The sequence below is a fragment of the Pleurodeles waltl genome, chromosome 7, assembly GCF_031143425.1.
Source record: "Pleurodeles waltl isolate 20211129_DDA chromosome 7, aPleWal1.hap1.20221129, whole genome shotgun sequence".
Lineage (NCBI taxonomy): Eukaryota > Metazoa > Chordata > Amphibia > Caudata > Salamandridae > Pleurodeles > Pleurodeles waltl.
The window spans coordinates 639280697-639293328 of record NC_090446.1 but is presented as its reverse complement, the minus strand read 5'-3'; the positions used below and the strand labels follow the sequence as shown (position 1 = coordinate 639293328).

At 44.8% G+C, this 12632-nt stretch overlaps 1 protein-coding gene across 1 annotated transcript in view; it reads left to right on the top strand.

Annotated features, from left to right (window-relative positions):
- ABLIM3 (actin binding LIM protein family member 3) overlaps positions 1 to 12632 on the top strand; it is a 422843-nt gene that overhangs the window by 259800 nt on the left and 150411 nt on the right. The window contains exon 3 of the mRNA XM_069244632.1: positions 4946 to 5129. Within this exon, the coding sequence (XP_069100733.1) occupies positions 4946 to 5129 (184 nt within the window). The remainder of the gene's footprint in view (positions 1 to 4945; positions 5130 to 12632) is intronic.

Sequence of the window (12632 nt, the reverse complement as noted above, 5' to 3'; positions counted from 1 at the left end):
TTGTATTTTGTGTACATGACAAGATGAAAGCCACATATATTTATCTAAACCTCTGTGGTATTTATTTGTGGCATATGAGGTGCTTGAGTTGGAAATGTAGTGTGAAAGTTTGTCCTTGTGACTCAGTATCAAACGTGTTGTGTCTTTTTCTCTGTGTCATCAATAACACTGTACCACCAGTCGGTCAATATTCATATACACATTTAGGTTGGGAGTAGGGTGACCACCCGTCCGTAAATTTCACGGACTATCCGTAATTTCGCCCTGCCGTCCGTTGTCCGTGATGAAAGATTTAACGGACGGCATTTGTCCGTAATTTTAGCCTTTCACCAAATGGACAAGGTAAGGTAGTGCGAAATTACGGGCGATTAGTTTCCCCAGCAGCTTTCAAAGGCAGGGAGTCTCGTGTGCTCTGAGGGAGGGAGGGGCAGACAGATAAGAATCAGACCCTCTTGCCAGGGTGTCTCCTTACCCAAAGACATGCAAATGTGTGCAACTGGTAAATCTGCAAATGCAAAGGGGCTTGAAAACCTGCACTGACTTTTCTAAAAGGAGTCACTTGAAGTTTTCTGGTGGCAAAGATATTTCTTTTAGAGAGGTATTGTAATGGGGTTCCAAGGTGAGCTGTGGAGTATGTGGTTTTAATGAAGTGTTATAAATTTTTTTAGTATTCGGTATAAACTGTATATTATTCAAATCTATATTTGAGAAGCGCTTTTTTTTATTTAACCGAAATGTATTTGCGCATTTTGTAGCACCTTTTATTATGATGTAATTGTATTTTTCACAGTTCTTTCAGCGACCTCGGTACCTCATAGTACTAACAAACATTGGCAAAGCCAACAGGTCTCGCCTACAGAAGAGTTATTGTCTTTGCTAATGTGTTTTAGCCATTAACCATGTTATACACTAGAGTACCTGCTGTTCAGCATGGCTTAAGGTTAGTGGCATAATTGTGTGGAGTGGAGTAGAGTGTCTTAGGAGCAGTGGCGTAGAGCCCAGTGGTGCAAAGTACAGTGCAGTGGGGTACAGTGCAGTTGTTTAGAGTGCGTTAGCGTAGAGTGCAGTGGTTTAGAGTGCAGTAGCATGGAGTGGCGTGGGACAGAGTAGAGTGGCATAGAGTGCAGTGGAGTAGAGTGGCATACAATAGAGTGGCAGAGAGAGCAGTAGTGTAGAGTGGTACAGTGGCATAGATTGCAGAGTAGACTTGCGTTGCGGGGAGTGCAGTGGCGTAGTGTAGAGTGGTGCAGAGTAGAGTGTAGTGCTGTAGAGTGGAGTGATGCAGAGTAGAGTGGCATAGAATGCAGTGGCATAGAATGCAGTAGTACATAGCAGATTGGTGTATAGTACAGTGGTGGAGAGTGCAACGCTGTGGAGTAGAGTGTCAGTGCAGTGATGTAGAGTGGCACAGAGAGCAGTGGCGTAGAGTACAGTGGTACAGAGTAGAGGGCAGTGGAGTACAGTGCAGTTGTTTAGAGTGCATTGGCGCAGAGTGCAGTGGCATAGAGTGGCATGAGGTAGAGTTACATAGAGTGCAGTGGAGTAGCAGAGACTGCAGCAATGCAGAGTGGTGCAGTGTCAGAGTGCAGAGTAGACTCATGTGGCATAGAGTGCAGAGGTGTAGAGTGGTGCACAGAGGAGTATTGTAGAGTGGTGTAGAGTAGAGTGTAGTGCCTAGAGTTCAGTTGCATAGAGTAGAGTGGTGTAGAGTGCAGAGCTGCAGAGTAGAGTGTCAGTGCAGTGGTGTAGAGTGATACAGAGAACAGTGGCATAGAGTACAGTGGTTCAGAGTAAAAGGCAGTGGCACACAGTGCAGTTGTTTAGAGTGCACTGGTGTAGAGTGCAGTTGCATAGAGTGGCATTTGGCAGGGTAGAGTGACATAGAGTGCAGTAGAATAGAGTGTATTGGAGCAGAGCAGAGTGGTGTAGAGTATAGTGGCGACCAGTGCAGTGTGCGGGGGGGAAGGCTTAGCAAAGGTAGTGCAGGAGCATAGGGTTTCTTCGGGTCAGTGAGTTTACAGGTTCTGGCAGGGCAAGAGAAAGCTGTGCATGATAACCCCAGATGGTGATCCATGGAATGGTCAGTAGGAAACAATGAGCAGTGTATTAAGCCTTCCTTAAAAGTATGTACTGGTAAACCCCATCTAATGCAGGGAGGTGGGCAGCAAGCCACCCATTGGACCTGTGCAGCTGAATAATAGCATTCTAAGCCCAGAAGACCTAATCCACCCGCAGTAACAGGTAACTTTAGAGTGGAAAGAGCTACCTGATGGCACTGCAACAACCAAATCAGATGTGTGGCCTGTCTGAAGAAGGAATGAAGGACGAGCAGGGGAAGGTTTGCAAAATAATACTATCATTGGGGTAGCACACCATCTTCGCTAGTGCCACACGGCCCACTAAAGAAAGCAGAAGAGAAGACCAAAAAGCAAACTGGGCTTGGAGGGACCATTCGCTCTGCCGAGATTTTCATCCTGGAAATCAGTGTAAGAATGGTAGATCTTAATCACTAGATATCAAAAGGTAACTGGTTCCTAGTTCAATCTGAGATCTAATTGTATATAAAGGGGAAAACAGTGCCATATGTTTAAGAAACACTAATTACATTTGTACATTTTGTTTGTAAAATTTACATCCCAAATATTTAGAAGATTCTATGTGTACTTGACACTTAAGGATAACCCAGATCTCTAGTTTGGCTTTTGCTCAATTTCAAAACCATATAAAGACATGGACAAAGCAGGCAATTGCCTTGCACAACCTTGCAAGGAGTCTGCCCCCTGCTCACCCTTCACAAGCACTAACAGCGAACCATTGCACCAGAAGAGTTTGCCAAGGTGGATGGGTGTTGCTTGTTCGACCACTTGACAGTGCCTCTTCTGTTTCGCTCCTGTGTGCAGACACAACTCCCCAGGTACCCAGTACCTTCGAATAGTCTTGGTGGACCCACCTTGTCTGATTTTAGGAATTGTCCCACCTTGTTCTTCTCTTCTTTATTTATCCAGTTTTTATCAACAACGCTTTGAATTACTTGCTGAGGATCTCCCATTTGATCTCAATTTCATCCTCCTCTTTTATTATCTTTGATTGGTAGTCCGGGCTCCCATTTCTGAGATAAATGTAGAGTCCCAGACATACACTCTAGTGCAGTGAGACTACAGACAAATTATGGGTGCCTCACATCCTGACATTAGGTGTGAGACTGTCGTCCACACCATCTGCCCAGCCTCTTTAAAAAAAATGTAGGTTTAAAGTCCATGGGCGGTTGGGGTAAGCCAGATGTTTTTGTTCAATTTGTTTAAATTAGCATAAGGTTATTTACCTTAATGTTTCCCATACTGTTTGCCAGGGGTTTTAAAATGTTCAGAAACATAATCAAAATGTTGCTGTTACTTTCTCTTCAAGAAAGATCGGGTAGATTTGGGTAGGGGCGGATGGGCTTTCCACAGTACTGAAGGGCATTAATTTACTACTGAACAAGGACGTAATGTGACACCTGAATGTAGCATACCAGGAGGCAATCACAAAAAGACCACAGTGAATAAAAAGTGTTATGTTAAAAAAGAGTAAATAAATGCACTGACAAAATAGTGAGGCATGGCCTCTCTTGCGTGTGTCTGTAAAACTGACGTTTGTTCTTGAATTTTTGTCCTGAATTTTGACCCTTTGTCCTGAATTTTTGTCCTGAATTTTGACCCTTTGTCCTGAATTTTTGACAGTCCTGTCCAGAATCTGCCTCAATCCCAGGTGGTCACCCTAGGTGGGAGAGACATCCCCAGCCTGCAGGCATGGGATACGAGAAGTAGTAGTTCCTTGGTCCATGGTGCAAGGAGAGACAATGGCCAATTTCACTGTTGTAGTGTCGTAAAATACAGAAATAATCAGGGCTCCATGGGCTCCTTAGGGATCTGGGCCCTGGTGCACTGCACCTACCGCACCAACTCCTGACGAGAAGCCAAATGGTCCTTATCCTTGGCCAACAACATCGTCTTTAAAGACTTGCATTTTCAGCAGCTTTCTGGAGCAAAACAGAGAATGTCTCTTCTGAGGACTGTCTTTGCAGCAGTAGAGGAGTGATGCTCTCAAAGCGCTGAAATATTTCTTCAGTCCTTTTCAATAGACTTTTCAAAAAGGATGACTTGTCGACTAATGTATACTGAAAATATGCTGAAAAATAACACAGTGGGCCTTTCTTTGAAACAGTTCTTAGGAAGGTCATCTTTGATTTTCTCTAGCGTTGGCTAGCCTGCTGTGCTTGCTGGGTGACTTGTGGCCTGTTAAAAATATCAATCATTTAGTTGAAATTTCACATGTGAATTGAGGGCCTATTCCGGGAAAATCTTCTTTCGTGGCTCACTGATCTGACATTACATTTCTATATCTTTGTCTTCAAATTTGTCTTTTTCGAGATGGTTTTCACCAGAGGTGTTAGGCCTCTCGACAGTGTGTGTTTAGAGCTGCCTGGACTGTCATGGGTCCACAGAATTAAAGTTCCAAGTTATGTGTACCTTATTACAGAAGAAAGTAACACCTGGAATACCAGACTACAAAGAAAAAACAGAGCTGGAAAGAGTACTTAAGATCTTAAGATCCCACCTTCCATCTTCTACGAACTTAGAGCAACCTATGAGGTCAGTGAACTCAAAAGAATGGCTTGGTGGAATCTCTTCATTGTAGGATTAGGGGTCTATGCTAGTTCCTTTGTTTCTATCAGTGCTTAGACTCATCACTGTGTATTGCAGGTAAGGAAGGCAGCGCTGAGCAGTGGCCCATCAGTATGCCCATTTCCCAACCTAATATTTCCAAACCGTTTCAGTGTTGCCTCTGGTCTTACCGCTGTGAATGAACGAGTGAATGATGAATTAGATAGTGTGGTTTGCACGTTAAATGTTCTCAAGGCGGAGCTACCTCTCTAACTCGGCTTTCCATGTTCTTTTCTCACCAGTGTGCGGCTGTGACCTGGCCCAGTCAGGCTTTTTCTTTAAGAATGGCGAGTACATCTGCACCAAGGACTACCAGGAGATGTACGGAACCCGCTGCAACAGCTGCAGGGACTTCATCACAGGCGAGGTGATCTCCGCCCTGGGAAGGACCTACCACCCCAAGTGCTTTGTCTGCAGCATGTGCAGGTGCGTGCGCCATGAGGGAGTAGCAGAGCGCCTGGAAGACAAGATTAGTTCCATTCATGGAAGGGATATGTGATTCTGTTGCGTAGCCAAGTAGCTCCTAGACTAAGCTGTTTCATGGGAAAATACTGATTGTAGGAAGACCCATGAGAGGGACTATGAATTAATGTATTTAAATTGTTCAGCCAAAATATTTCGATCGATTTACAGAAAAAGCAGGTAGAAACTCTGGCTTAAAATTTTTATTAATATACTTTTCCTTCTGGTTCTACGTAAAAAAAAAAAAAGTAAACCTTAAGCAAAAAAAATCGAATTAATCAGAAAAATGTGAAATAGTGACAAAAACCCTACGCTAAAGATAATGGACTATAAAGTAAGAAAGGAATAGTGCGCTCAAATAACATTTATGCTGCCAAGACCAATAGTGAATCACAGCTTTCCCTAGACCTAGTGTGTACAGGTTGGATGCGGGGGAGGAGACTGAAGGTGATTGTAAGGGACAGTTCATCAGATTGCTAACAAGACCTCAAGACATGCAGTCCATTTTGGAGATTTTAGACATATCAGGGAGACTTGACATAACTTATGTATATTTAAGGAAGCTCACAGAAAACGTTCAACAATTAGTACATATTGTGGGCGATTTCTACACCAAAAAATGGGCCTGCTTTGCAGGTGAGGGTCGCAAGAGGGTACAGGACTGTGCGTGGAGGGGAAGGTGGGGGAGGACCAAAAAAAATTAAAAATTAAAATAAAACGTACCCTTTTCCTGCGCTGTGCTGCTCTATCCACTCTGCCCTACGCCCAATCCTGATGCTGCTCAGAGCAGCATTTGGTTTGGCTGGGAAAGCCCAGCCAGGGTGCTCCCAGGGAGACTGGGAACCCCTCCCTGCTCTCGGTTGGAGAGACCCTACTGCACATGTATGTTTGGCCGGCTCGAGAGGACCGGCCAAACATACATGCGTATTGAGTGGGAGTGCTGTGCACTCTCCCTCCGTCCCCCTCACGCCCGTTGCCATGCCAACTTTTATAGTAAAAACATAATAAACACATTTATTATGTTTTTACTATAAATGTTTTGCAGCTCCTGGTGCTGACGGGGGGAGGCTATGCTCCTCCACCCTAGAGGAGGAGCCGCCCCTGATGCATTGAGTATCCTGGATCCAGAGTCATGTTGACACAGTAGTTTTTGGATTTTTCACTGCCTTACTTTTCAGTGACTGTATTAGGGATCTGCCTTTAGCAGTGGTGAGTCTCAGTGGACTCACACCCAAGTTGGGAAGTGAGCATGGTCACATGTTTTTTATTACATGTCACTATTGCAGGGCTCCAAGGAGAAATTGACCATCTTGGTATCTATACAACTTGCTTAACACCAAGACCATGTATTTTGGGAAAGGAGGTATCATTGAAGTTACACTACAACAAACTAAATGTAGCTTATATGTATATACAGTTTTAGACGTCCAGGTTGTCAATAAACATTCCTGTAACCCAATGTTACAGAAAACAACATGCTTCATGACCTTTCTTGCAGATGACTCAGCCTGCTCTTATAACAAATGTTGTGGTGATTCAGGCCTGTTGTTTTTAAAGCCATATATGGCCAAGGTCTCCCATACAATGACATCCCATCTGGCTCTTGGATTACAGTTGAGCTTTTGACAGATGGCGGGGCTCATATGTAAGCACCTGTGAATGTGTGGTGACACTGACTTCTGGCCTCCTCCAAATCAAGAGAATCCATCATAATCACTACCTAATGTCAGCGCGTGTTATCTAGAGCGCACCTCATCACTGTGCATCAGAATGATGGGCTTTGTAGACGATTCACTGAGAAATTACATCATGATGCTTGTCAGCTCATGTTTTATGGAAACTTAATAATGTTGTGTTGAGCCAGCCATTCTCCGGGAGGCTCCAGAGGCTTGGTGAGGAAAAAATAGCTTTAGTAAATTACATTGTAACATGATGGAGGGTTTCCCCTTGCATGCTGCTGTGCCATTACGATTCAATAAAGTGGCCATTTTGAGGTAGGAAACACCCCTTGGGAGTGAATAGGTGTGACAGTAACTGTTTTTCGGCAGAGCCATGCAAGAGTAATCTACGTGTGGGCAGAGGCAAAGACCCCCTCTCATTGGTGCTTGTTAAACGACTTTTTGTTGAGCATATAAGGTTTGGCAACAGCTGCACAGTCGAGCCAGACCAAACATTTTTGGGACTTGAGGGTGCCTCAGCTGCCTCTGCTGCTATTTCCAGCCTTTCTACTGAAAAGATGTGTTCTCTGTGCAGGAGTGACAAGGAAAAGGCCACTCGGCTCAGTTCAGCTGCCCTGACCCTCCGGGGGTTAGGAATAACCGCAACAAAGCAGTTAAGAGGAAGAAGACAGCTGATGTACCAAAGACTGTGGGGTAATCAGCCAAGACAGGTGAGACAGTGAGCGTGTGCACCTTCGACAGGTGGGATGAGGAGATACGAGTTCCGCTGATGAGGGAGGGGACAGGAGAGTCTTTCCTGATGCGGGCGCCGAGGAGAGTCCTTGCCTAGATTATGTTGGGGCAGAGACAGCCTTTACATAGGCAGACAGCGGGAGGAGGTAGCAACCACCTTCTGTAGGCAGGCTGAAGAGAGTGTGTTTACCATGGGTAGAAAGTTGTCGAACAAGTAATTCTTTTGGTTGCGTATCCCACATAGTGAGTCCAGCGATTTGCATGTAGGCGGTAATGAGATGCCGTACCGTGACTTAATAGCAGAAGAGAGAATCAAAGTCCCTTGTTGGTAAGTTAAAGGGACAGTCCTTTCCTTGTGCAAAGACAGTGGCTACCCTACAAAGTGAGGAAGCCTTTATCCTGCATGGTTAGGCTAAAGGGCACTCTTTACCTGTAATTTGTAGCCTATAATGACAGACCCCTCCCCCTCTTGGAGCTCGGGCCTCCCCGCACTGTGGGCTTTAGGGGATATTAGTATGCCAGTGTCTCCTATGTGTATTTCAGAGATGAATGCATCAATGATTTATGACCCTCTGTGAATGTACAAAGGTTGCATTGCAAATTGCATTTCCCTTTGCAAACCATTCCGTATGTAAATTGCACATCATTGGTTTGTGAGTGGGAATAGAATATCACGCAGACTGAAGCTACATTCACGTAGAATCTGCCATTAGGACAATTGGTACCCAGTCTTAAGATATGGGTTCTGGGCCATAAGAGGGTCGTTTCTAGAGGGCAGCCATTAGAAATGTAATTAACACCTGCTAAATTGTAACTTTAAGATCATTCGTAGACATGGCTACCATAACTTCCACACATAATTGTATTTGCTCACCTAATGTTATTCTCAAAATGGCTGGATCTTCAAACATGCCAATATATTAATGAAGGGAAGAAAATGTGATTTCTCCAAATGGGAAAATATATCCCATGTGGAGAACAGAAAAACCTTAACACGCCTTTCGCATTGGAAATGTAACTGGAAAACTGCATTGTTCCTGTCAGCAGAAAAAACGCCAGTTTTTTGTTAGCATATGCATGAAAATTGTCATTTTTCATAGTTATGAATTGTTAGAAATGGGGTTTCTGGTTGGCTACAGTATGCACCTCAGGCAGGCAGAACTTACCCACTCTAGTCAGGGTAAGGGAGTTACACGTCCAAGATAACCCTTGTTCACCCCCTTGGTAGCTTGGCACGAGCAGTCAGGCCTATCCCAGAGGCAATGTGTAAAGCGTTTGCACAACACACACAACACACGTGACGCAATATCCCCACCACAAAGGAAACACAACACCAGATTATATGAAAATATAATGTATTGTACACAACGCAATTATTAGACCAAACATCACATATCAGTACTATCCTGCTACCTTAGCAGTTGTCAAAACATTACACATTAGTTACTCTGCAAACTAGCAGTAGTCACACATAACACACAGGCTACTCAGTATTCTACAACATAAGCAGTAGTCAGTAAACACGTTATTACACCAAAGCACTTCTCATAAGAATTTCATAAAACATCCATAGTAGGAACATTAGAAAACATATGGTACGTCATTAAATAAAATACATATCAACAAGTCATGTTCATAAAAGGAACATTTGCAGATGCATATGGCCAGTTAGAAAAAGACAGGTTTAGCCTTACAATTCCAGCATGCCTAAGGAACGAACATCATGGTTACGCCCTCTCCAAGGAACATGGTGGAATCACCCTGTCACCAAACTGCCAAGTCTTTACCAGGACACCACGTCACCTCTTTTTAGACAGGGGGCGGCAACCCCAACACCCTTGGTAATTACAGGGGCTCTGACGCTCCCAATGGCTAGAGGGTGGCAGGGAAATGAACGGGCACTCGGCCCTCCTTCCACCCTGACTGTGGTAGTCATACACCCACAGAGAGGCTTGAAGGCACCTCTGTGCCTTGCACAGGTCCCGTAGTATCTTTGGGTTCAACCAGGTAGCGGCCCGCTCTCCACTCGGGGGTTGCTACCTACTAGCCATGCCACCCTGATAGTATCAGGGTGCAGGGGGAATCTGGGCAGCTCCTGCTGGCTCCAGACTCCTCAACTGCCCAAAGAGTCTCAATTAAGCATCCACCCGTATTCGCACGGGGCAGCTGCAATCTACCTATCAGCCGGGTGCATCGGCCAGCTCTCCTGCTCCTCCCGTGGGGAGATCCTCGATCCTGCCCGATCGGCAGGTGAAGGGACCTCTTCCCCAACCCAGCACACTCTCCAGCAACCGCTGCAGACCCACCCAGGTTGCGAGGTCGAATGTCCGGGGAGCCGTTCCCGCCTGTGCCCCCGGGGTATGCTCTTACATGTTCCGGTGCCCCCGGGGCACTAGCCAGAGAGCGCGCTCTGTGCGTGCTGAATTTACTTGATCCACCTGGGCCGCGTCGTTGAGTTTCCAGCGAGGATCACTAGAGTGCTTTCAAGGTGCTCCGAGCTAAGTTCTTTTTAGGAAAAGAGCGCACGAGGCCCTACTGCCTGATGTACAAGCGCTTCCACAGCGTTTAGGAGGGAAAGTTAGATGTTCTCCAGGAACCACTGCTCCCAAACAGGAGCTCTGAAGCACAGCGCTATCCTCACGCAAAAGAGCCGAAGGAGGGGGTAGGAGTGTCAATTCCCATTCCCTGGGGGACACAAAGGAGCACAGGGCAGCAGGGCCCCACAACAGGCCAGCACATGGGGATGCAGTCAGTGACAGTTGCTCCTAGGGACCCACAGGTCACAGGTTAGCACAGCAGCAGTCCATGGCAGTTCCTGGGGAGTCCTTCCAGCAGCATTTCTGTGTCCAGTTCCAAGATGTTTCAAGGAGTCTCCAAATTGTGGGGACAATTTCCCTGTACTTATACTCAGTCCTTACAGTGTTTTACAATGGTAGGGAGAAGAGGTTCCAACCAGTAACAGCTGGTTCTGGGAGTGCCCCCTCTCTCCTTTCAGCACAGGCTCCAAACATCAGTGGGGGGTTAACGACCCTATTGTGTGAGGCCAGGGCACAGTCTTTACAAATGCAGGTGTGCCCCACCTCTCCCTTCTCTCAGCCCAGGAAGACTATTCAGTATGCAGATGCACCTCAGTGACACCTCCACCCTCCCTGTGTACAGGCTGTCTGAAAAGTATGCACAAAGCCCCAACTGTCACTCTGCCCAGACGCGGATTGGAGTCAAGCTGCAAAACACCAGAGTCATAAGCACAGAGAAATACGAACTTTCTTGAAGTGGCATTTCTGTAATAGCAACAAAAAATACACCTACACAAGTAAGCAGCATTTATTATCACCATCACAACCATACCAAACACACCTACGCTACCCCTCATAAATCAGACAATACCCTTTACACATAAGGCAGGGCATTTCTAATGCAATCCTATGGGAAGGCAGCACTCACAGCAGTGAGACATCAAGTTAGGCTGTTTGTCACTACCAGGACAGGCCATGCAACCTGGCACATGTCCTGCCTTCTATACACATGGCACCCTGCCCATAGGGCTAGTTAGGGCGTACCTTAGGGGTGACTTACATGTAGTAAAAGGGGAATTCTGGGCCTGGCAAGTAAATTTAGATGCCAGGTCCCTGTGGCAGAAAACTGCGCACACTGGCCCTGTGGTAGCAGCCCTGAGACAGGTTTAAAAGTCTACTCCTGTGAGTGGCGCAAGCAGCACTGCAGGCCCACTAGTAGCATTTAATTTACAGGCCCATGTAAATTAAATATGCCAATTAGGTATAAGCCAATCATACCAACTTTAGATGGGAGAGCACCTGCACTTTAGCACTGGTCAGCAGTGATAAATTGATCAGGGTCCTAGAGCCAACAGCGAGAGGTCAGAAAAACTAGGAGGAAGGAGACAAAAAGACTGGGGATGACCCTGCATAAGGAAAAAAGTCCAACATGAATGCATAGTTTTTATTATGTTTTTGAATCCTAAGAAATTAGTAATTTTATAAAAAGGACACACGTGCGGGTCTGTGGCCTGAGCAGTTATTTATTATTTTTTTCCTACAGCCCAGAGAGTGGATGGGCCGCCCAGCAAACAACTTAATTTTAATTGAGTTTGAGTATTATATGTTTGTCGTTTTTATAAAGTGTTGTTAGCCCCAAAATAGCTTCAGATGTCAGTTTAGGAAAGTGTCTACAACTGAAATAATCTTGTGCTCATTTCTTGGTGGATTGCCCAATTGCCAACTATGACATCTCACTAGCCAAACTACTGATCTGTCGCTCATTAGAGAATATTCACACAGCCAAGATGCAGCAGCATCCCAACATATTCTATCCTGATAGTTTTTGTGAACAAACAATAAAAAGTGACACATCAAAATAATATATTAATATAGTAAAAATAATAATATTAAAAATTCGAAGTTCTAGAAAACAAAACCGATCCGTCAATAGGAAATGATTGCACAATGATCTTGGTAATCACATGTTTAAAGTTTGACAGCAGTTCATTGTTTCTCTGGACAAGCTGATTCCTATACTAAAGGAATTCACAAAGCATTCTACAAAAATCATCAGCAAGTACATGAAAACGTCAGTTAAAGGCAAAATGGCAACAAAACAACCACCAATCAGTCAAAAAGTCTAGCTGATCCACATACAATAATATGAAATGCTAACAAAAACGCCAAAGAGTAATTATAATCAAGGAGATTTTTTTTTATTTCAGTGTCTTTAAACAGAGCATTTAGGTCATCCAACCTCAAGGTACCTGAATGCTCTAATACCTAGCCTTCAACTCTTCCAGATGTTCTGCTCTTAGTATATCTTGTAGAAAATATCCAATCTACCCATGACAGATTTTAGGATATTCACTCAGCTTATATAAGATGGTGATATGATTCACTGCTATGTGCGTCACTCCCTCTAGTCACTTTAATAACTCTGAGTCATGTCACACGCCTGAATCACAAATCATTTTTTACCTTGGTGAGCAATATTAGATTCTGAGTCACCTCATTATCCCATCCTCCATACTATTAAAAAGCCCCAGCCTAGCACC